The 25751-nt window shown below is 39.6% G+C and overlaps 2 protein-coding genes across 2 annotated transcripts in view; one reads left to right on the top strand and one right to left on the bottom strand.

Moving 5' to 3' along the window:
• The window catches only part of mycbp2 (MYC binding protein 2), a 62641-nt gene extending 51032 nt beyond the window's left edge, over window positions 1-11609 (bottom strand). The window contains exons 1-3 of the mRNA XM_070838266.1: window positions 10930-11609; window positions 8638-8713; window positions 961-1176 (exon numbers count right to left, since the gene is read on the bottom strand). Coding sequence (XP_070694367.1) covers window positions 961-1176; window positions 8638-8713; window positions 10930-11201 — 564 coding nt within the window. The 5' untranslated portion in view covers window positions 11202-11609. The remainder of the gene's footprint in view (window positions 1-960; window positions 1177-8637; window positions 8714-10929) is intronic.
• Window positions 11610-15059: 3450 nt separating this feature from the next.
• On the top strand, window positions 15060-25491 carry scel (sciellin). Its single transcript, XM_070838273.1, has 27 exons — window positions 15060-15263; window positions 16611-16642; window positions 17309-17378; window positions 17528-17590; window positions 17705-17776; window positions 17875-17907; window positions 18067-18108; window positions 18197-18232; window positions 18313-18357; window positions 18444-18515; window positions 18601-18669; window positions 19385-19456; window positions 19552-19620; window positions 19721-19777; window positions 20259-20321; window positions 20753-20806; window positions 20889-20930; window positions 21020-21088; window positions 21179-21229; window positions 21317-21367; window positions 21959-22024; window positions 22144-22197; window positions 22827-22889; window positions 22976-23050; window positions 23910-24018; window positions 24730-24832; window positions 24983-25491. Exons 2-27 carry the CDS (start codon window positions 16624-16626, stop codon window positions 24997-24999), a joined length of 1536 nt encoding a protein of 511 aa, XP_070694374.1. The 5' UTR covers window positions 15060-15263; window positions 16611-16623; the 3' UTR covers window positions 25000-25491.
• Window positions 25492-25751: the final 260 nt, after the last annotated feature.

Genomic DNA, 25751 nt, shown 5'->3' with positions numbered 1-25751 from the left:
AAATTTAAACCTATTCATTTGAGACAGTATCCAGTATTTTCCTGATAACAAATATGTACAGTGAGCACACAACACATCTTTATGTTAAAATACAACTCTCTAAGTAGACATACTGATCGCAAGTGCGTGTAATTTTTCAATAACTGAGAGGTTTGGCTTGTTGCAGTGAGCCTTTTAAAGCAGCGACACAGACAGCCGAGAGATAAAGAAAAGTAGGGTCTAATCCACGTAATTTGAAGGCACTCTGTAGCCTAATCCTAAATTATGTTGTACAATTGATGTTCAGCTCATTTATGGCGCCTCTGCTGCCTCAGTTGGATGGCAAGCTAACCGGTGACTCCACAGATTTGTTATTGTGTTGAACACCCAACACCTTATTTCTTTATTCTGCCATTTATGGCATAGAATCCAAAATAATCCCCTGACACATTGCCTCTCAGATGCTTGGGTGTTTTAATTATCTGTTCAGCATGGCTTGCTTGTTTTCTTGTATTTTACGTTATCAAAAAGAACAGTAACAGCCTACTTTACCAACAAGGCAATAGGGCAAGCTGTAAATCCAGGTGACAGTGCATTTTAGTGACACGTTACTTGACTACAAAGCAAACTAATTAAATCAATCCACTGTGCCAGACGGTGAATTAGAATATTTTTTACAGATGAAATAATTAAAAATTTGTTCCCACGGATGAGCAATAGTTTATATTTCAAATAAAAACAGCTCATACAGAGTAAGACTGATGAAGCGGTAGGCAGGAAACAGAGCACAGGCTGTATTACTAACAGGAGAAAGTGATGCCAATTACCACAACAATAATAACGTAGGATGAGTCCTTCATACAAGCCCAGGGAGATAAAGAATTGTCGCATCCCTAAGATAAAAAGCGCAAGCTGGCTCTCGCCTTGATACCAAGCACAGCTTCCACCACATGAGCAGCCAGTGCTACCCCCTGTCCGTACCTTTGGCAGCTTCACGGCTGGCTCGCGGTACTCTTCCTCCTCCTCACTGTCTGAGTCGCCGCTCTGCACGGAGCTCCTGGAAGCCAGCGCCAGGGAGGCCTCTCTCTGCTGCCAGTCCAGCACACAGTGCCGCACGTTGCAGTAGACATTGAATGCAGATGGGTTGCTGTGCAGCTTGATGTCCGGCACGCAGAGGGCTCCATCCAGACTCTCGGCCTGTGGAAGAGAGTGGAGGTGGTTAAGCAAGCTCAGCAAAACCTAGTGTTTTTAGTTTGCCACCCTTAGTCCGCTAAAAAAATGTACCTTAGTTTTAGCCTCAACTTACTTTAAAAGAAATGTTAATTCAAAAATAGATGAAACAGGATGACTGGGACTGAGAACGTAATTTCTTGTAGACAAAAACAGCAACTGCATATTGAGAGAGCAGCAAGCAAGTTTTAATTATGTCTCTAAGGAGCTGATAATTTCTTGTACAAATCATGGTGTTCAGCTTTTGGTCATGTTAGTGGATTAAAGTTAAAAGTGACATTTCTGCTTTTTGCTTCCTGTCTCTTTCTGTCTTATTTATATCACGAGTTGTAAACATATCACTTGGACAGGCAGCTAATTCATCCATTTTGGTTTGTGTCTCTGGACTGAATGTACACGAAAAGTGCTTCCCAAGCAAATGCATGAGTCATGAGCACTCTTGACTCGCCGAACCAAAGCCAAGTGCCCACTGCCCACAATAACAGGGGTAATTTCTCCTCTGGCTTTACGAGGAAAGTCACATTTGAGGATCCCTCGAGGCAAAGACTCTCAAATATAAACCTGAGGGACTCTAGGCAGACGTTAGCTGTTACATTTACTTAAACCAAATTATAAAACTACAATATGTTGTTAGTGTAAACCTCCGTTGAACACAGTCTTTATACAATCGATTATGTCACTGTCCTCGTGCTTACTTAGTGACACAACTGTGACATGAAATGACTCCTCCTTTAGCTCCGACTCCTCGGGAAGCTGACTTTTGTACACATTGGGCTTGGCAAGTGTTTACCCATTTCAAGATCAGCTCAACACAGCTATTACTGTTACAACATGGCTTACCCAACATTTTACATAACCGATGCAAAAAAGAAAGCTGTGTTGAGGTTAGATTTAAGGGAAATCAATCAGTCAGTTTTCAACACAGTCACATGAGAAATGAGAAATGAGCGTAGTAAATGAGTTGTTCCTTATCTGAAATAAAGATCTTAAGACAGAGGGTAAAGCACAGAAATGCTAAAGGTACACAGGTAATTTAGAAACTGCTTTACTGTCGTAGCAACTGAAAAATCAGTTGTTGTCTCGCTAGTGCTGATGATGTTCTGATTTTCAGTAGATCTTTATTGCTTCCAAGCGAGACACATCATCACATTAAACGACTGAAGAGGAGTCTCACAACAACTGTACAACAGGATGAGCATGCTGAGTACTTGGTCACAACATTGTCTTGGCTCGAAACACATTGTTCTTCTATCATCCTTCACACGTCACAACCGGTGTTGGATATGTACTTTTTTCTCCACCTGCACCTCCAAGCAGTTCTGAGAGTGGAATCAATAAAATCATTTATGAATCCATATTTTCTGTCAAGTTATTGGTTTCTCCAGTATGAAGCCATGTGGAATAATGTACAGCGTCAGGGTCCTGCATCATCCTGTTGGAATCTGTTTTGAATAATGAGCGGCTCACTGCACATTAGTCATGAAGTTAACTGCCACCGCCACAAATCGCAAGTTTCTTTAGTTTCACTTTTCATTGAAACTGAGGTAGAAAGGTGTTGATTCAACTTAAACCTGCAACATTTTTTGGCATCATTTGGCTACTTGGGTGCAGTGAGCATAGCATCAACATATCACCTTTTAAAGTTTATACAGCGACCTTGTTAGCAAACACTTGCTTATTTATACATCCAGCAGTAACAGAGCAACAACACGATTCCTCTATGCAGTGGTCTGCTGGGGAGGAGGGAGCACAGAGAGGGACAGAAAGAGACTGAACAGGCTGGTCAGGAGGGCCGCTTCTGTCCTGGACTGCTCCCTGGACTCCATAGAGGAGGTGGGTGAGAGGAGGACACTAACAAAACTCAAGTCCATCATGGACAACCCCTCTCACCCCCTGCATGAGACTGTGGGGGCCCTCAGCAGCTCTTTCAGCAGCAGGCTGAGGCACCCACCCTGCAAAAAGGAACGCTACCGCAGGTCATTTCTCCCATCAGCCATCAGACTCTTTAACACCAGCATCACTGGCTGATGTTAATATACTGCCTACCATCCATGCCATTCCATTCCTGTAAATATCCTATGGTGTAAATATTTATTTCATTTCATCACAATCCATATATTTATATCTATATTTATATTTATATTTATATTTGCTATTTTTTGTCTTTTTCTATTGCTTTGTTTCTTTCACTGTCCCTGTTTATATTGTTGCTGCTGTAACAAGAAAATTTCCCCCTATGGGGGATAAAATAAAGAAGTCTAAAGTCTAAAGTCTAAAGTCTAAAGTTTCATTTGGAGTTGTGTTTCTGGCCACCTTGTGCATGGAAGTCCAATATTCACTCTCCTTTAGCTCTGTTTATTCGTCTCTTCTAAGGGAAATATCTGGATCTTTAGCTGCCAATAGCTGTAAGCTGCCAATTGTGTCGTTTGACGCTGGGAAGGTGGTGTACCGTGGGTTTTTTGAGCTTTTTCGCTAACAGCAGCTGTCTGCTGAGGCCAAACAGAACGTTATGAGAACAGTAAGCGTGGACCAAAACATTATATTGCAAGACTGGACAGCACAAAACGCTTGTAAAGCTGAGCAGAGCTGCAAATTTGGTGGGTAATTCTCTGTAGGTTCATCACTACGGGTGCACATCTGACATTGTTATTCTAAAAAAATCATCACAGCTGCTTTAATTGTGATTTGGGGGGCTGAAGATAGTGATGTTGTTTTGTATTGCTTCATATTAAACAGTGGGTGTACCCTCATTGATAAGAATGATTTGAACAATCCAAAAGGGGAACATTTACAATTACGGCAAAGCTTAAGAACTCACACCCAAATAATCATTATGATAAGAGAACCTACAGTTCACAGAGTAACTTGATAAGCTAACTAATTGATAAGCTTCCTCCATCCCACCAAGCAAGGCATTTTTAACTACAGTCCTGAGGCAACCTCTAGGGGATCGTATTGATCGATTGTGCCTCTCTTGCAGTGTTGCGCTTTTGGCATCACAATCACAGAGGGTGATGTCATCTATTTGGGGAGAGAGGTCATTCATTCTCAGCTCAAACCAGGGGGGAGGATATTATCTCCCCTCTCTTCTAACACTACTGTCTAATGCTCTCCTGCCTTGTTGCCAGAGTAGCATTTGTGGCAAAGTGACAAAGGGGTGTATTGCCTGGAAGGATTATTCAAAACGTACAGAAGAGATGCGAGAATAACTTAAATCCATAACGAAAGGGAGAGAAATGGGTTTCTTGGGAGATGACAGCAAAACAAAAGGGCAGAGTAGAGATCAAAATACTCCATGTTTGTTCATTTGAGATAAGAAGCTCACTGGGTCCCTGTTATGATTTTGTTGGCCGATTTCTCTAATATACTTGCAAACATGCACTATTTTGATTGTTGCCATGGTTTGGTTGATAAGTTGATTGTCCCTTTGATTTAAAATGTGGCTCAAATGTGATATTATTCAAATAACAGTGGTTGTTGCTATGTAATATAAGGGAGTAGTACTACTAAATTTGGAAATTTAGTACCACAATCTGATACACAGAACTAAAACACATAATTGGAACCCACAAAAATAAATACTATGTAATATACCTATAATCTACAAGGCCATAATTTAAAAGTTAAATAAAAGCTGCACTACCTCTAATAATTGTGCGACCTGTGAGAAATGATTGAGGGCTCCATTTGTAACACATATCACTACAGGTGGTGGAAGCGTTAAAACTGGAGCAGCCATTAGTTTCTGGGCTGTAAATGGCATATATCTGCATGTGTATATATCAAGCCAGCAAGAACAGCACAGGGCAGTTAGGTAAGCATGGTGTGGTGGCCACACGCAGTATTGCAGGGTTGCTGTAAAATAGAGAATAAAGGTTTGTAAAGGTTGCAGGGGCCTGGAGCCATTCCCAGCTGACGTTGGGTGAGAGGCGGGGTGCACCCTGGACTGATCACCAGTCGATCACAGGGCCGGCACATAGAGACAGACGATTTAGAGTCACCAATTAACCTAACCTGCATGCTTTGGACTGTGGAGGGGTGCCAGAGTACCTGCAGAGAACCCACACAAGCACGGACAGAACATGCAAACTCCCCACAGAAAAGCCCAAAGCTCAAACCTTGCTGTGAGCCAACAGTGCTAACCACGGCACCACCGTGCTGCCCACCTCATAAACATGTCCTAGTATTTTATGCTGTTTGCACTTTAAAATGGTATTCCACTTCCACAATGGCAAGGGACCTGTGAGTTGCACATTTAAAATAGTCAAAATTGATGCAGCTGAAACCAAGATATCCTGACATTTAGTCCCTTGCTCTAAAAATTATATATCTTGCAACTTCACGGCATCTTTCGATAGACCCTCCCTGTCTGCTTCACACCCACAAATTTCCAACTCGATGCCTCCAGTCTGTTTGTGATTGATGTTTGTGATTAGGGAGAAATGACCTTTTCTCTCTCCCTTTACTCTCAACAGCTTCAGATATGTCACACTACATCTGATAGGTTCAATCTTGCAAACAGTACACGAAGCAGCTGAAACTTGGTCCTCAGGCTGCAGGTGAAAATAGACTGGTTTCACTAGAGCTGACAGTTCCCAATTTTAAACTGGACAAATCATCAGAGACTACAAAATTTCAAGCTATGTCGCGATGCACATAAGCAAAAGTAGACACAAATGTGCAAGGCCCAATGACTTGCTAATGTTTTGTGGTTTCTTCTCACTTGGTAACAGCACCAACCCATAACCCAAACACACTGCTCATGTGATGTTTTCCTCTGCGTTTCTGTCTGCATTTCACTCATGATTTAATGGCCGTCTAAAAGCTTTGGAGAAGGCTGGTATGGAGCCTCTGACAGCACTTACAGTAGACAGCTTCACATTTCAGATTGCTGGCTTTATGGAAAAATAGGAAAAAAAAGAATAAGGGGTGTTTTCCAAAACAGAGGCTCAGGCTGAGCGGCTGATAGTTTACATGCTACATCTGATGAGTAAATAAGCAATTAAACAGCAGGACAATATTTAAATCAGTAAAAGTGATTTAATAATCACTTGTGATGTTTCAGGGAGACCATGCCTCTCTTTACTCTGGCCGTCTGTCCGCGTACCCAACAATGGAAAGTAATTTAGATTCCACAATCAATACTTTAAATAGTTATTCTGTCTATAATTTATCAATTATTTAAAAAGTGAGTTGCTGTACAATTTTATTTGAATTGATCGATACATTTATTTACATTTATTATTACCTACTTATTATTCACTATCCATTTCAGTTCACCCAGACGTAGCGTTTTGTGCATAACAGGTTGCTGTATTATGTCCAAATGTTTAAATTGTCTTCATATGCAGCTATTCTGCATTAGCAATTAGTGTTAATATAGTGTTAATATTCTCTCTGAATGCAGAAAGTAGCGTATAATATACTAAAAAGATAAGGATATGTCAGTCAAGGTGGTGGATGGGAATACTTAACTTCAAAATGTCTGATTTAGACATTTATATTTTTTATGTTATGACCACAGTCTTGCTGGATTACCACTTCAAAAAAGATCAAAGTTCTGTAGATATTACTATATTAGTATTCAGATACATTAAAGAGAACTTATTCTAAAGTGTGTCTTGCTAATTCAGAAGAGTTGTGTGTGACTGAAATTTGAACACTGTCGATTATTCAGGCTGTTTTGTAAGACAGCATCAGTACGATAAATGTAGCGTACACACGCATATCCAAGTAAACGTTTCATTTCTTCCTGTGCACAAGTGTAAAGTGCATCGTGACAGCATGTGCTACATGCTAAGCTCATCTGTGAGCGGTGGGGGCTAGGCAGAAGAGAAAGAGCAACCCAGAATCGTGGTTTCATGGTTTCGTGCTAGGATGACAACAGTATGACTAATTTATTAAGTAGATACTTGTTATCTGACTATCCACTTTGCGAAGTGTCTCATACTCAAGTTTGTTTCTGAAAGGAAATAGCACAAGTCCACTATGTAGATTTTATAGATTATATAGATATCATAGCTTTTTGATGTTATTTTGTTTAATTAATCATTTTCTGCCCCTCCGTTGTTATTGTAATTACACAGCTTTTGACACAAGACGTTACATCACCCTCTTCATTAGGGTGATAAGCGTTTATGCTCTTCTTTTGTTGTGATTCCACTCTCACATGTTTATAAGTACAAAGGCAGACAAAAGGGGGGGGTGAAGAGGCCCTTTCAAGCCACACTCTTGTCTGACTGTGTCGGCGTGACAGAGCAAGAGTGAGCAAAACACATACAAATACAGCATGCCTGCCCGTGTAACTACCCACGTTTGTACGCCTGCCTGCCACTCCATTCTCTGTCTCTAAAGATCTGCCAACAAGCCAACATGAAGACATTGAATTTCCTGTCCGGCATAGCTTTGAGGTGAAAGATGACAAAGTAGTAGAGCCTCAGTTCTTCTCAGCTACTATCATATCAATATCTCTTGCCTTTGAATGCTGGGGGGAAAAAATGTATAATTAAGTTAAATCCAAGCACTGACAAACAAAATTACAGACCAACCACCAGACTACTCTCTCACTCTCTGAGAAAAACAGCTGGGATATGAGTCAACACACCCTGAGTGGATTGTGTTTGTTGTCATAACACCAGGGTCAGCTAGTTAACCTACGTTGTCCATGCAAAGTCTAGAGCAGAAATAAAAACACAGCCACATCCACCGATACAGACTAGGTTCCCTCTTTGGATGAAGGAGATGGAGGCAGGCAACTGTTGCCGTGGTGATGTGGAACACATTAGGTCGCTCGGCAACAGGCCATCATGCACAAGCCAGAGCCACTCCCATGTGGCGCCCGTCCTGCCGATCCACCTCTCCAGCTTCATGTGTGCACGGGCTTCCTGGCACCTGACCAGCCCCGAATCTAACCTTATCTTTAATCTCCTCCCTCCTCCTCCTCCTCCTCCTCCTCCTCCTTCAGCCAGTCTGTTAAATTAATTCGGTAGAGACTAAAACCGGCTGTAAAGACTTATCAGCGCATACCTAAGGCTGTGACAGTCGCAAATTAAAACTGTCGGTCATGTTGCTCTTATTAATATAAAGAGAATATGCAAAATATGACATGTAGATAATCAATTATGTCTATGAAGTTCTTTAACAGTACGGAGAAAGTTAGAGGTGAATATTATGAATATAATATTGCACCTACTTGTGATTCAACACTGCAATTATTAACATTGTGCGGTTGTATATATTGTGTGCTTATCAAGGTGCATCAACAATTTTTGTAATTTCATAAATTTAATGCTTTGAGGGATTCTTTAATGTAGTTTTGTCCTTACAACACCTCTGAACGTGACTATTAATGACATCCAAATATAAACACAGCAGTAGCAACATTACACAGAGGGGAAAGTGTGTAACAATTGGTTATTGGTCTCTTACCTTTGTTCTTGATTTGACTTTTGACTTGACCTTCTGTCGCCTTTTCAGCTTCTTCTTACTCAAAGCCTTCTTTCCCCTGAAAGTATAAAGTCATCACTCGGTATTGCAAAATATACTGTACGCTTGAGTAATTGTTACACTCAAGCACACTGCAGAACATTTAAGACATTTTGTTTTGACAGTCTTCTTCAAGTCAGACATGATGTTGCAAAAAAAAAATCATCTATCCTTTCATTTGTTTAGAATAGCCTGAATTCATTCCAGTTGTCTTTAATCTCTAACACTTTTTTCGTCATTGCAAAGTAGGTCTACATCTTATGCAAAGTGCATGTTGTTTGAAGTACAGCAAACTCTACGTCACTGTCAGAGGTGTAGCAGGCACCAGATTCTGTGTTACTCATCTTGACAAAGCTCCAAAACAAGCAGAAGTTTGGTTCTGTAGAAATTCCTTTTTGATGCTTTTGAACTCTCTCTGAAATTTGTGCTCTGCCTTTGCTGTTTGTGATCAATTTCACTTAAAAATAAGGGTCTGAATGACAAATGCAAGAGACCACAAATAGAATCATTGCTAAAAACGGAAAGGTAGTGCATTAGTGAATCTGTTATCATTATTACTCACTACTACATACAGAATAGCAGTGCATTTCAAGCCCGTTGTTGATCAGCTGCCTTAAAAATCTTGATATACTATTTTTGTACACATCTTGCTTGACAGGCTCCTGTTTGTTTTTTTGGTGTCAACACTGATCTGTACAGATCAGACAGACGGTTTGCTGTCAGAAAAATGTGCGGGTTTAGACTATCATAATGTTATTACTCAATTCTGAGTATTGATTTGTAACAGCTTGCCACCATACAGAAGTAGTTTCAAATTCTTCTTGAACGCACAAGCACACAGCAGATCAGTCTTACTCATCAAAATACCAAATCAAAATCAGACGTCTATCTGGTGTTTACGTTAACGGTAGATATCGACAAATCAGTAGGAAAAATAAGACTAGCTGGCATTTGCTTGAAGGTGCTCTGAGAATAATCGGTCTTCTGTTTGAGCAAGATATTGGAGTGTGAGATAAACAATGAGAAATTGGAGTCAGATAAGATGGTGGTTAGACAACAACATGATAAATCTAGACAGACTGAAGCACTGGCTGGTTTCTTCTCTTCTTGCTCGACTGTGCAGACCTTTGAATTCAGGTGCTGGTTATGAATACAGAGGTGCACTGGGACTAAAAGTTGACACCACACAGGAGTGTGTGTTAGCCCATGCTTGGAGCAGGCACTGTAAATGGGAGGATAACACTTGATTTGGTGAAGGATGCTGCTGCAATGGTCCACAGACCCAGTCTACAACCTGACTGACTGACTACAATGACGTAACTGTATTATGCCAGTAAAGCAAATGAGTTCATCCAGCTCCCAACACACCCTCACCCATTACAGGTCTAACACCGTGCTTGCATGTATCACGCATTTAAATGGATAAATGGTCAGTGTCAGCTCCGTGGGTCTTGCAGAATAAATCGCTGGTTCATGTTGAGATAACCTGGGGAAGGGCTGATGCTCCTCGGCGGCTGTAAAGGTTAGCTAGCTACCGAGACAGTGACGCCGTTTGGGCCTAAAAACACACAGCTCACTACATCAAACTATATTAAATGACTAGATTTGGTGAAATGTGGTGACAGCCTATGCGGTGATTGTTCACCAAAAACATCTAAGTATCACAGGAGCTGTGCGTTTGTTTACGTTTAGCTGAGTAACAGCTTTAACGTTATGGCTCAAAACAAATTAACAGACTGCTGTCCTGACAGTTAGCCGGCTAGCTTGTTTTGGATAAAACCTCAACACAGACAGAGCACTTTTGCCGAGTCCCTGTGGGCCAAGAGGGTAAAGTTAGTGATTTTATTTCATTGACATGTGTCAAGGTTTGCTGAAAACGGGATGTCCAGAGTGCAAACCACAAGAGCGCAGGAGTGAACTGTCGTTACCGTTAGCTTAGCTGGCTCTATCAAGCTAGGGAAGTCAAAACCAAAATGCTACCTAGCAGGCACCCCCGTAGGAGTGCAACCAAATTATTGACTTCCTGGCACATTGTTTGAAGATAAAACAATAGTTTATATGATAAAAGTCCAACCAGCTCAATGGCTGTAGATAATTAAATTAGGTGTAGCTGATGTCAGCCGCTCAGCAAGGGTTAACGTTAGCTTACGGTCGTTAGCCCAGTTAGCCTCACAAATGACAGACCAGCCCCTAGTCTGGATAACCGCATCTTTATTTTTAACATTAGCCGCTCACCTTCCTTGATTTATCCCTTGCTCTTTATCGTTGATAGCGGTGGTATAAATCCGTCTGTATCTTTCGGCCAGAGCTCGCCCTGAGAGTAAAAGCTGGTACCGAGTCCGACAATCCGACTGGGCTCCGGGTGCCGGACAAGAACCCATTCCCGAACCGATGGTGGTGAGCTCGGCTCCTGCTCCAGAAATGACCCTGACACCCAGCCCCATCGACGGCGATGAGGAGGGCAGAATCCCTCCACCGGCGGCCGCTGCCGCAGCAGCACACATCATCGTTTTGGAGAACAATGCATATATCACACAAAAGATATCACAGCTAGAAAATATCTAGCCATCGGATGCAATCCACTTGTCATTAAATCCGCCGCATGTCACATTATTTGTCCATTCGGAGCTGCAGATGTACCACAATTAGCATCCACGGTCCCCAGTTATTATAAGCGCAAATTGAAGCCAATCTGGTGGTGCAACTACAGCGTACAGTCCTCCGATCCGGCCACACCGTCAACACGGTGCTCGTCTCCCGAAAAATTATCTTCTCAAGCCATAACAGACTTCCTGGTCAAACAAACGCTGCAGCATTAATTTCCAAAACTCGCCCTGTCGTGTTTCGGTTTCATTCGTTCCCGGAATATTTCTTGACCCCAGAGAGGCAGCACCCTCAGTTGGGCTGCCATCTTAGCTCCATCATCCCTCCCCTCCCTGGCTGAGTGTTGCGTCGCTAGCATGCCGGGATATTTTCATACGACTGAAACCAGGCGATGCTATCATTGATTTATTTGTGCAATCACCTCCATGTACGCAATTATTCTAATGCGTGGCTCGTTTTTCAAATAATCGTGGAAGTGACACGCAGCACGATAGTAAGCAGATAGATCCGTGTAAGTTGGGCTGTTTTGCAGACTGTGCACTGTTGGGATCTGGACATTTAATTTGCAGAGGTCCATCCAGGGCCCCTCCCAGTTTGATCTAAAATTGGCACACTGAGGTACTTCTACGAGCCATTAAATTCTTTGTTGTCCTGCAAAAACACTGAAGCTACGGTTTGACCTTTAAAAAAAACAGTGTTGCATTATGTCACACTGCTTTGATTTAAAAATGTCTTCACTGCCACTATGATTTACAATTCATTTATGACTGTTCCCCAAACTGCAGCTGGGATCATGTTCAGTGTTAGTATTGTACTTCCCTCTCCAGTGACCACTGTGTAAGTGTGAAATGTTGCCAATGTGCCTCCCTACACAGCATTGGTTTGCACAAGTATTGCAGCCAAATCTTAGTGGTACAGTGTTCCTCTTCACTGAGCAGGCCCTCTCCGAGGCCCACATAGCTCTGCAGACCAACAGCAAAAATATTCACCTTTTTTATGAATAACTATAGATGATGCAGCTCAAACTAGCATATGCACCATATGAGAATGGATGTCTACAAATCAAAATGCATGGGAATGCTCAAGTGATGCAACTCGCAGATTACGATGACAATAATATTTGCATTTTCACTGTCTGACAGGCGCGACACGGGGGAGCAGGAGGAGCAAGACTGCTGCACAGGGGAAACTGGGAGACACTGTGTGTTGACATCAGTGGAAGTGGCAGCAAAGGCCAAAACACTGCAGTGTGCAAAAGTGGGTACAGAAAAACAGGCACAGGCAGTGCATATTGTCAGCTATGCAGGTATGTCTGACTGAGTGCATGTGTGAACATGTTTTTAGCAAGTGCACTTCAAAAATACCACATTTGAAAGAATCTCCCCTGTGTCAAAGATACATTTGATGTCATCTCTTCTAGAAAGGTGGTATACATGTATGAGGGTTTGGATGTGCATGCACATTTATTGGGGGAGAGAGTGAGAGAGAGAGAAATCGAGGAAGAGATTTACACAAGCTCTAGTGGAGCTTTATTGGCTGCGAGGCATTGCAATGGCCCAATGACAGGAGAGAGGTCGGTCTACAGTCTCTTCTCATAGCAACCCAAGAAGCATTCAGAGATTATCATGCACAGTATCAGAGTGCCTGCGTGTGTCAGCGATTACAACAGGCTCTAAACAGAAGAAGTTAATAAAACGGGGATTTTCCTATTAGGATTTCAATATGAAAAATTGGAAAGTAGTTGAAGTGTATTGCAAAAGTCTATTGTAGATGCAGGATCGCAAACTGCTGAGATTCATCCTTTCCTATCAGTTTTTAGATAGAAGAGAATATATAAAAATGACAGATCATTGTTCTTTGAGAATGATTTAGCTTTGAATTGTGCATCCTGAAGATGCAGCCACATCCAGAGGCTGCACATTTAACCCCTGGTTGTCTCAGCTCCGTCCTGTTAGGACAAATGGAGGCAGGAGGGCAGGATATCTGGGCCAAGATGATGCCATAGGTCAAGCGAGAGTGTCACAAGCATGAGCCGAGTTGGTAGAGATGAAATCCATTTGGTGTACACACACCCAGACTGGGATAAAAACTCTAGGTACGTAGTTGAAATAATAAGAGTGTGTCAGCATCAGTGGCTGTCCTCACACAATACCTCCTAATGTGCTTTAGTTAATAATATTGTTCATATCTAAGGGCATAATTATTGTGTCAGTTTGTAGACTCTATGTCTTGACGTCCATCCCCTCCACTATGTCTTTCAGTCACCATAATAGCACAGGTTACAGTCGTTTCTGCTGTTTTGACTAGCTGAGTGTAAAATGATCAGGACATGCATCGCCCTGGGCAACGTGCTATATTTATTTATTTAAATAGAGTTGCACAACCAGTATTGTCGTTATAGCTCTGGTGCCACCCAGTGTCAGCCGTTTACACATGAATACATGCAGCCGTAAGCGAGGGGGAATTATTGTTGACTGCAAGAATTCATTTTAAGACTTCTCAGCTGTTTGTTGACGACAACAAATATCAAAATGCTAGATTTTAGTCCTATTGTACTTATTTTGTTAACTTTTTGTTAAATTTTGTTCATTTCTATGAGTTAAATCAGCCGAACATGTCGCCAGCTCAGTCACAGTGACGTGAATATGGTTGATTTTATTGTGTTTCCTTTAAAATGTGTTTACTGATGCAGATTTATTTAAAAATTTTCCTCAGCTGGGTTGGCAGTCAGCCCAGTAGTTTACCCATTGTGGTGTAGTCTGCATTCCTTCATGCTGTCATTGTGACTAGGAGGGGTTCACCTGTTAGCGTAACACTGTCACACCCCTGCACGCTATGCACCTTTCATACCTCTGATAACACAAAACATGGCACTCCCAGTAATGAAGCACGCAGTCACAGACGAGATGGCATTTATAGTATGTCTGATTGATCGGATAGGTTTTATGTGCACTCCTGATGATTTAAATATCTCCTGTAACTGTTATAACTGTCTCCTGTAACAGGCACCTCCCCTGTGGATGACTCTCCAGATGGCGTGGTCTTAATTCAGTGGACATTTCCATTTAAACTTTCAGTGCTTTAGGCTGTGGCAAGACCTGCTCGTGTGTCAGTGGCCATTTGTGTGATAAGTGCCCATGTTGTAACTGGTTTTTTCTCTCCTTTGCTCTCTATGTAAAGCGTCCTTGGGTTTCTTGAAAGGTGCTATAGAAATCCAAGTTATTATTATTATTATCTTTAAGTTCCTTTGAACTCTTAAATCTTACATATTATGACATTTAGATCAGCCCTCAGCAAGCGATGATTAATCCGATAACCTGAGACTGAAACTCAAGTTGTACCGTCCTGTACTTTTATTAGCAGGAATGTGTAAAGTGCAAAGTCCACTGGCATTCAGGTCTTATGCAGTCATAATGCAGGATATTACATTGGAGTGGAAGTACTTCTCATATTAAGTTGAAAGTGGTAAGTCAGTCATGTTTCCAGACCAAAGATCAATATATATTATAGTTCTACTTGCATTATGTCACAGTTTATGTTGATAAGATGTTTCAAATAGGAAATTACTGTTAAAGTGTCTCCATTCAATCATATTCCATTAAGCCAAAGGCTATTGTAGGTTAAAGAGGCACAAATTCCCACACCCACTTCGCAGCGCTGCTTCCTTCACACCTAAGTTGAATTGCAGGTCCTTCAGCACTCCACCCAATTCCATTTCTCTCATCCTGCAAACAGAGAGAAGAACAATTGATGAGGCGCAATTGTGACGACGGAAAGAGAAAAATGTAGAGTCAAGGGGACAGTATTTGATTGTTGTCAGATGCCACGCCCTTGGGTGGCCTTGGAATCTCCTCCCTTAAGGTTAAAAGCAGAAGGAATGACATGGGTGTGATTACAAACTGCAGAGTAATAGTCCTGTGTTAAGATCCATATCTGTCCAGCGAGTCACAGAGGCTTCTGTGGAGGTACGTACCCAGTCTCTTTGCAAGTTATTCGTCAATTTCCAGTTTATTCTCATATTTTTGTGTAATTATATGTTTCAGAATTAGATATTGTATGTATATGCTTAGGAAAAAATGTAATGATTGTAATGATTGAGGATGTGATAGTGAGTTCTTTGGGACAAGATGTTTTGTACTTTGTGGTGCAAGGGTCCTGAAAAGATAGAAGCACGCTGTGTAAGCAAACATATTATGTAATTATGTACTTTTTAAGTAACTTAACACTAAGGTTTCATGTCCAAGCTTGCTGTCAACTCTTTTTTTCTTAACGCAAACCTTATACCTCCAAACATTTAGGATGCATAGACAAAATTAATGATTTTTTAAGTGCTTACCTGTGCAGTAGAAACAGTACTTTCTGCCTTTATAGTGTTCCAACCATCCAGGCTGTCAAAGCACATTAACGTCACTAATCTGATGATATCGTATAGTAATACAATTATTCAAAGCTTCCTGTAGAAATACAAAAGGAACTGATTTTAGAAGCAGTGTGTTATATTCAGTATGTTTAGATTATTACTGTCTAATCCATAAAAGAACATTTTTAAATGTTCCAGTTTTACTAGCCTTAAAAATGTGTAGTTTACTAGTTTACTATCTACACTACTTTATTTTTGACAATGTTCAATAATCTAAACTGTTCAGAAAGCTCCATGTTTTGTTTTAACTCTTTACGTTAGATCTGTCACACGGACCTGTTGAGCCAGACAAATAAAGACAAACCAAACCAAACACTGACTGTTGTTGGACTAGTAACGCTCATCAGACAGCAGATTGTGTGACTGATTGTTGGACAAATGCTGCATTTGCAGTTTTAACTTCCCTCACAGCTGTAAATATCTGCCTTAAGGTTTCTGATATGAAAGTGCTTGTGTGCACGTCGTGGAAAGGGCATGTTCTTTATCATTAGCAGTTAATGGTATGTTAGCGGTACACTCCTCTGTTTTGCTGACAAAGGTGTGTTTGGAGAAGGTGTGTTAGGGTGGGTGGGTGTGTCTTGTCAGCACAGATCAAGACAAACCAGTTCAGGCCTTCGTCAGTGAGTCTGGCGTCCATCAGAACATGTTTATACTCTTCTAACAATGACAAATCCAGCACCACCTGTTTACAAAACCAACCTAATGTGGACAAATAACTGTAGATGAAGATTCCTGAGATTTTTGAGCTGAGTTTCCTTGTGACCTGATCTCTGGTTAAACTTTAACACAGAACATGCAGCGTCTATGAAATGTCCACAGTACCACCTAGTGGCTACTGGACTGTAGTTTCATCATGTGATGAATTCAACCTTTTGTTCTCTCATTCTTACAGGTGAAGTTACAAAATGAGCAGACATTTGAGTTGTGAGTATTGAGAAATATCAATAATTAAAATGTGAAGTGCTGATGCTTTAGAAATAAGATTGAAAGTTAAATTTGTCACATGACGTTCATACAGTTAAGTATTTACATAAGACTGCAGATTTTTCAGTTTTGAGATTTTATCTCCTATATTTCTTTTTTTTTACCTCTAAATGTTGTCGTATTATTTATTGCACAAAAGTCTTTTAGCCCAGCCTTGAGCGTATTCCATCCAGCTTTCCACGGTAAAAATTAAATAACACGAAGCAAATAAAATAAATGAAAATAGATTTAAAAACTGTGAAATAGATAAATGACAATAACAAATAATAGCATACTCCTGAAGCTGTGCTGATAAGGCTTCTGTACAATGGAGAATATTAAAATAGACCGCTAATAATGCATAACTAAATAAAATTATTAATAATTAATAAAATAGATAAATGAAATTAGTAATGTAAAAGACTGAAATCCAAAAGAAAAAATATAAGTATAAGTAATGCAATTAATAAGCTGTTCTTATTTTCCACAAATGTTAAGATAATTGTAGACACAGAGCCACTAATTAGTACATATTTATTAGGCTCTATTGTATTAAATTAAGTCTATATAAATAATTTACCTGCATAAAAGATGTGTAACTGCTTTGAATTTCCCTCATGTTTGCAGCTAAGAACGCGACTCTCCTGAAAGACAACAGCTGGATCAGAAGAGCAGATGAGGAGGATGAAGACGTTGAGTAAGTCACGTGGAGACAAAGGCTGAAACACAGATACGATATTGCAAACTATTCTGGTTTGCCTTCATCTTAAAAAATAAGCCTCCACAGTGATCAGTCATCTCTGGCAGCGTGAGTGAATTCATTCAGTATCTTTTTTCCCCCTTCAGCCGAGACCCAAACTTTGGAAAGACTGTCCTAAGCCGGTACAGATCCAGTGAAACTCTTGGGAGGTAAAACAAATGTCTCAATATTATTTGCTGTGGTGACTGAGAGTAATGCAAACAATTATTCAAGTCATTATTGAGCCTTTTACTTAATTGTAATTCAATGTCTTTTGCTCTTAGTTCAGAGGCTGAAGATCCAAAACCCACCAAAACTAGAAATACGTCAACATCAGTGCAGGCGCTCACCAAGAGGTATCATTTTTATACAGATTCTCTAAAAAGACTCTTTATTTATAAAATACAAAAAAAATTGTGACAAGAACCTTTGAATGTGATTTCCTTTACTGCAGATTCAGTGGAAGCCAGGATGAGCTGAGGAGCAGGTTGGTACAGTATTGTAGTTTTTTCCTCTGCAGACACACAGTACAGCACTCTAACTATTGTCCCTGTTCACTTTTGCCACAATCCCACATCTAAGTCAAGACACTTTCAGTAACTTTAACCAGAACTGTGGCTTAATAATGCTTCTCTTCTCGTGGCAGGACCCTCCCTTCTGACAAGTCAACATCCTCCTACACCAAAAGGTACGTAATAGCACATCTATCGTTTTTTTTGTAGGTTTGTTCATTTGTTTTTAGGAAAGCATCTGAATAATTTGCCTCTTTGCTGCAGGACATATTCAAGCGTGAAGTCGGATTATCCCAACACGTATGTAGAACTCCATCTATCTATCACACATTATTACAACTATTATAATGTGTAATTTTCTATTCATTGTGCCACTACAGCACCGCCACATCCAAGACTACAGTCATAGAGGAACCTAAGACAAGGTACACAACAAATACTTACAGCAAACTATCAAGTAAAAATACGACACATTAGGATTTTATAACGTTTTGTATTTCTCCTCCTTCAGCACCACAACTACCACAATCACCAAGGATGGCACAACCACTGAGACCACCATCACCACCACTCAGAGTGTTGGGTAAGAACAATACAGCGTTAATATGAATCATCTTATCGTATACTAAGCCCGTGTCCGTTTAATGACAACCAAGTTTTCCTTGCAGATCCCCTGTGATTAAAACTCCCACCAAGACCGAGACTTTCACCGAGCGGGTCAAGGCTTCAAGCAAAGAGTAAAAATACACAACTATAACATTCACTGGTGGAGGAAGTGGTCCATTAATTAACTAAACACATCATTATCAACATGTACTTTAAATATCAAAAGCAAAACTGTGCGTCCTGCATGTTATATCATACATATTACACATTGTTAGGCTGTAGTGCATTTACAGTTCCACTTCTGAACAGTGACTTTGAGTCGTTATACGCCAAACAACTGATCAGTTTATAAAATATGATGCATTGTTATGGGTCAAACTACCCAACCGTGAGTTAGAATTAGCTCCAATCTGTCCAACATTTAAGATCTGCTTACACATAAATACATCAATTAAAATGATCCAGTAACACATGCGGACATCACAGTGAGTGGTCTGAACTTTGATACTTCAACACATTTACCAAAGTCCAAAGGTATGACTTAAATCATCGGAAAACTTCTTCCACCCCTTACTGTATCATGATTTTTGCTTTGTTTGTTAAATGGTTAAATAGCTCTTTGGGAACCACTGGGTTAATCATTGATAATTCATTGTCTTTTATAAATGAATCCACTGTTTTAATGTAAAGTCTGAATCTGAAAAGTACAACATTTTTACTCTGAAATATAGAGAAGTAGAAGTATATAGTATGTAATAGCAGAAAATGGAAATACAAGTACTTACTGCAGTATTTCAGTGAATGAACTAAACGGATCTGTTATTAAAGTAGCGTCTGCTCACACAGGCCTCAGTACACGACCTACTCACCTACCAGAACAACCAGAGTGACTGAGACAACTGTCAACGGCAATAAGGAGTGAGATCTTGTCAGATTATTGAAAAAATGTTATTAAATCACAGTAGAGTTTAAATCTGTACATCACCTACAATTTAACCTCTCTTTCTGTGCAGCACGGAGGACAAACTTTATGACAAACTCATCCTCTCATCTAACGGGGGCGACGTCTCACCCACAGACAGGTGATATTTTCATTCATCTAGCCTAAATGAAATGTATTGATCATGATTCAAGGCAATCTGTGATCATATGCTGTAATAAGGTATATTTTCTTCTTCACAGCAAAACAACCGTCACCACGACTGAGACTGTGACCATTAAAAGCAACACTGACACTACGTGAGTTTCCCCCAATAGTGGGTTTTATGCAGGAGAGGCTGAGTATTATCTAGTTGACATTATATTTAAGTCAGCCACATTCTTCATGAACAACATTAAGGGATAAGGCTGGTGATATTCTATAGTTTTTATATCAAAATATCCCTTAAAAACATTTTAAAAAACCCAGACAATGAAATGATCCCTCTAACATGTGTTTGTATATCTGTACACTGTCCACATCAGCGAGCATGCTCCGTTATTACAAAGAACATGGGCACTGTAGTTTGTTTTCAGTCAGTCCAACCAACAGAATCCTGCTGCTGTAAATACTCAGCAGAGAACCAAATGTGTATCAGTCCTCACTGAAAATAGTCCCCAACAAAACACACCTCACACTTTATCTTTTAAAACTTCAACAAGGATATCCTCCACACACTGTGATGTCCCTGAGCCCTTACATCATGAATTTTAAAACTTTGTTGAAATCATTTCTCTGCAGACCTGAGGACCATCTCTATGATACATTAATCCCCAAGTCTATCAAAGACGATTTCAATGACAGGTAAAAACTGACAAAAATGGTCTTAATCTCACTTAATCTCAACACTTTATTTTAAATCCCTCTGTTCAGCATTTATATTGGGTTTATAAACATTCAATAAATGGCCTATAACACACTGTAATGTAATGGTAAGCATATGTAAGTCTTTATTAATGCATTTGTTAACAACTATTACTTCAGGAAAGTATAGTGTTGAATAACAATATAATGTTATAAGAACTATAAGAGCTATAAGAATTTACGATGTCCTTATAGCTGTGTACAACTGCATTATAATCTGTTAAACACCATTTATTATATGTTCATATACTTCTTATAAATATAAATGCTACATAGGAGGATTTAAAGTTAAGTGTTACAATCTCATTTAATACTAGAATCACTGATTATTATCAATCACCATGTAATATGCAATATTCTCATCATTACAGCAAAACAGCAGTCTCCAGTTCTGAGGCTGTGACGGTGAGAAGCAGCACCAATGGGTGAGTCACTGCGTGGACACACTGACAGTGACATTAAATATTCAGACAGTCAGATAAAAATATTCTGTTTTGATTTTTTCAGAGACAACATCAAAACTACAACCACGACGAGGACGTCCTCTACGTAAGATAAACCTTTATCGGTATTTTTCTTAATTCTCTCAGAAAGAAAGGATCACACATATAATCGCCATAATGTTGTTGTCCGTGCAGGGCTGAGGACGAGCTGTATGACACCCTTCTGCCTCGATCCATTACATCTAATCTGTCTTCGCCTGTCAGGTGAGACGGCTCATTGAACAACCTTTAAATGAACACGCAACTGTTCTTAACTATCCCGTCAATGAAACAGCACATTGTCACTTTTCTCAGCAGCACCGGCGTCACGAGGAGAGAGACCGTCACAGTGGAGAGCAGCAAAGGGTGAGTGCTGGACAGGAATGTCTGAGACTGTGTGTGCACGGTAAAGTTATCAAAGCTTCTCCTGACTTTGTCTTTTGGGCCATTTAGAGGAGAAAGTCCAACGCTGACGTCACCATCCTTCACCCGCAGACTCACCAGGTAAACACTGATACCGTAGAAACCCAACAACACAGGACTTTTAAAGGGTCGAGTGGGTCTTTTAAAGGGTTGAGTGGGTCTTTTCATTTCCTGATTATGTTCCTGCCTTTCTAAATGACATTAAGTTTTGTGCTGGCAAAGTATTTTACTCTATTGATCTATCATTTTGATAATAGGTCACTGTGTGTAGCTACTCATCGAGGAGGACAGCCCTCAGTTTATTCAGCCTTTAACTGATTGAATCAGATCACCTTCTGTTGTCATTCAGACATCTTGATTAGTCTTATCCACAACCTATTGTCTTAGTCTGCCTTTGCTGGAATGGTAAATAAAACTTAAGTAAATATTCCTTGTATACAATCTGGCACCGGGAGGAAGTTTTCCACTACTTTAATGATGTCTCGCTTTGAAAGGTTTCAGCCTCAAACAAAACAAAATAACAATATTTCAATCCTTTTCAAATGTTTTAGATTTTAAAGATTTATTCTTCACTGTTTTCATTTATTCCAAATGCCAAACGTAGTTTGAATCCAGGTTTTCATGCCGGCAAATAATTTATAACGCAAATTTTTATGCCTCTTTGACAAACAGCTACAGCTCGTACAGTGATGACAGTCCCACCCGCACCACCTCTTACACCATCAGCACCATACCGAGGTAATCACTGACCATTATCAATACCCACTCGCACACTCAAGCTCGGCCTGAACAACCAGAGGAAAATGTTGCTTCAGTCTGTCTATTATCGCTAATCTGTTCTGTGTTTGTGCACACAGTGATGACCACAGCAGCGACTATAAAACCTACTCTTACTCCAGACCAGACTCCAGGTAGGAACCAAACTAAAAACAATTAAAAAAAAAAGCTGTAACCATGAAACTTCCACAGTTTCATTAAGGCAATTATTTTTTGTAGTACAAGTTTTCTGAAATTCTACATTCAAATATGTAATAAAACTAATAAAATATCCCCTAATTTGCATACATTTTTAGAATTTCTAGAGCCAAGGGTTTATATATTATCACCCCACAACTCAACAAATACTGTCAACAGCCACTAAAACAATTTTAACCATGTTTTTAGGAATTACATGTTATGTAAATCAGGCTCTGAATGATACATGAACAAACCTTCAGAATACAGATATGAATAAAATTGGAAGGTTTGGTGTATGTAAGTGCTTTTGATTTCTGGCTCAGAGTTTCATTTTGAGAAAAAGGACTTCAAAGATATGAATTTGGGAGAAAGCTACAGACGCAACCAGACAAAATGTAGTAAAATAAATATGTAAAGGTGTAGTTTGGATTTGTTTTTTTCCACAAGTTTGCAAGAAGACATGTTATTGAATAAAAATAGGCCAAAATCTCAAAACTGACCAATGCATGAAGAACAGTTTTTGCCCGTAGCGTGACTTAATGACTTAAGAGTTCTATCTATGCTTCATTTCGTCTTTGAATAGTTACGAGTACAGCAGTATCACCAGTCCCACTGCCTACACCTCATCATCGTACAGGAGCAGCAGGTATTTGATGATGTTAAATATGTCTCAGTTAAGTTTTAGTGTATAAACATCATATAAAGACACTGATAAGTGTGTAACTCTCACAGCAGGTCAGATGACGTTCTCGGAGATCCAATCTACTCTAAATCCTCCATGAAGAGTGTGTATGCATCTCCAGAGAGGTAAGAAAAAGTGTGTCGGCATCCTTTCCTGACCTTAGAAACAGTAGAGGAGAGCAGGGTGTGTTGTCACACTTTTTTACTCTCGTGTGAATTGCTCATCAACAACACATCTCAGTAGTCATTCCTATATCCCTTTCATTCTTAAAGCTGATCTTAACAGCAAGTTATCAAAGATAGATTTCAGGGAAAAATGTGATTTCAAAAACAGTTTGTAACGTTTAGGTTTTAAAATGAACAGAATCACATCTACAGTTTAAACAATTAGACAAATACAGTGAGTATTATCACTGTATTTGTGTAATTGTTTAAACTGTGAATTTGAATTATTCTCTATGATGAGAAGTAAAATGAACAAATTTACAGTATTGACAAAATTCTAGCTTTTATTAAACTTTCAAAACAACTTATTATGAATGTAACGCCTAATGCACGTCACAGGTGAGACAACCAGCCCCATCTGAGCTCCTGACAAAGGTTTTATGCTAACTACCACACGTCTGGAGACTGAAATGTAGACTAAAATTAAGGCTATCACCTTCCTCTCATTAATAAATGTTTGATTTTGACAATCAAATGTTGACAATAACATGAAAAATTACTCTGAGCCATAAAGAATCACCTGAATGTTTTGTGCGTCTTACACAAAATGGCCAGATAGAAATGAGTATGACGTCACGCCGAATGTTTGATATCAACACAATGAAAGTAGTTTGACACTGTGACAACCAACCCGTGAGACAACTAAGCCCCTATTACAAAAAAAACCCAACTGTTTCCCAGATCAAGAATGAAGCCATAACATACAATTATGTCCATTTAACATACCGTAAATCACGTTATCAACCTCTGTCCCACACAGGACGGTGCTTGAGAAAGACCTGTGCACCTCCTGCCGTAAACCCTTCACTGCTGATGCCAAGATGGTCCTGGATGACATGAAGATCAATTGCCACGCTTCTTGCTTTAAAGTGAGCCGATAAGTGTTTTGTCTCCCCTTTCATTCATCCAGGTGTTTTTAACGTTTGCTCATATGTTGTTTGAAAGAAGAGATCTTGTGATCTCACCTGGTTAAATAAAGGTTTAGTAAAATAATATTAATAATCAAAATTCAGTGGTGTCAAAATTATCTCAATAAGAAGTTACTTCATGTTGGAAATTGCAGCTTGCACGCCACAAATCTGTTGAAACAGGCCCATAAATGAAAGCAGCTAAATGAAATTGAGCCATTTAATATCATAATATCTATGTGAATCTATGTAATCTATATAAATGTAAATGTAATCTATGTGAATCTATGTATGAAATCCTTATTAGTTCCTCCAAACTTACACCTGGCCAGAAGTTTAATCAGCTGCAGTAACTGAAAACACGTGTGCGAGTGTTCAGAGCCTTTAGTTTGCAAAGTAACAAGTAACTACAGCTGCCACATTTACAGTATATTGGAGGGTAAAAGGCACATTTTCCTTCAGAAAAGGAGGGAAAAAGAATTATAACTGCATAAATAAAAAGAAACACTTAAGTACAAGTATCTTAAAATTGTCCGTAACTACAGTACTTGAGTATATGGGCTTAGTTTTATTCCACCACTGACAACCAGATGTTTTGAGGAACTGTGCTTTTGACTGCACAGCGTGTATCTTCTTCCTCATGTGACCGTTTGTTTGTGTTTTTCTGTGCAGTGCCAAGTGTGTAACGCCTCTCTGGGTCATCTGAAAGCTGGAGACAGCATGTGGATCTACAGATCCATGGTGCACTGTGAGAACTGCTTTGTGATCACCAGAGGTAAAAGGAACAAATGAATAAATAAAAATGAAAATAAAACTTTAGCTTCAGCTCTTCACCTTTATGAAAGTCCAATAAATCTATGTTTAAAAAAAACCCACAACAAATTAAACACATAATGCATATATATGTTCTTTCTTTTTCCTGCAGAAAAATGGCGGCACTGAGTTTCTCCCAAGCCTTCAGTGGAGAAATAGGCACATGTGGTTAAAGAGAAAATGGATCATTTATATGTTTGGGGTGACATTATGTACTTATGTCTTTACAAGCTCACAGAGTTTTATCCTGGTGTTCTAACAGATGATGGGTACATTATTAATATAACTTTTCTAGTGACATGCACACACTGTTGCAGCCGAGTATAACTGTGTTATTGACATCATGACCTTTTGAGATAGCATATTGTTTTTAGTCTGCAGCCGTTAGAGGGACTATTTAGGGCCGGGGGCTTTTTCTGTGTGCAATAAAGGCAATCAGTAAAACAATAAAGGCTTCTTTAGCCTTAGCAGTAAAAATGTGTCAGTTCTCTTGGTGTTTAGTTGCAGAGTTCTTTGTTCATATCATTGTTTATTCTTTAATTGTCAGGATGTATGTAAAATGGTGTTCTGAAGTGTATTTTTTTTGCTCTTTGCCATTAAAAGATTAAGCATGTGAAATACAGGAGACTAAAACTGAATAAAGATGAAAAATAAAAGAATGTGTTTTCTTGAGGTAATTTAAACCCAAATTGATAATTACTATATATTAATCAAATCAAATGTAAAAATATTCTTATTTAAACAGCCTGTTGTGTATCTTGTACAGACTAGTGTGTAAACAGAGTCACTGTAGCATCGCTAACTGTAGCATAATGGCTTTAGCAGGTCAATCCAGAAGTTAAACTTATAAATTAAACTATGCCAGTGTTTTATGAATATAG

This window comes from Pempheris klunzingeri, chromosome 10 (genome assembly GCF_042242105.1).
Source record: "Pempheris klunzingeri isolate RE-2024b chromosome 10, fPemKlu1.hap1, whole genome shotgun sequence".
In the NCBI taxonomy this organism is placed as follows: domain Eukaryota; kingdom Metazoa; phylum Chordata; class Actinopteri; order Acropomatiformes; family Pempheridae; genus Pempheris; species Pempheris klunzingeri.
This window is presented reverse-complemented; position numbering and strand designations above follow the sequence as displayed.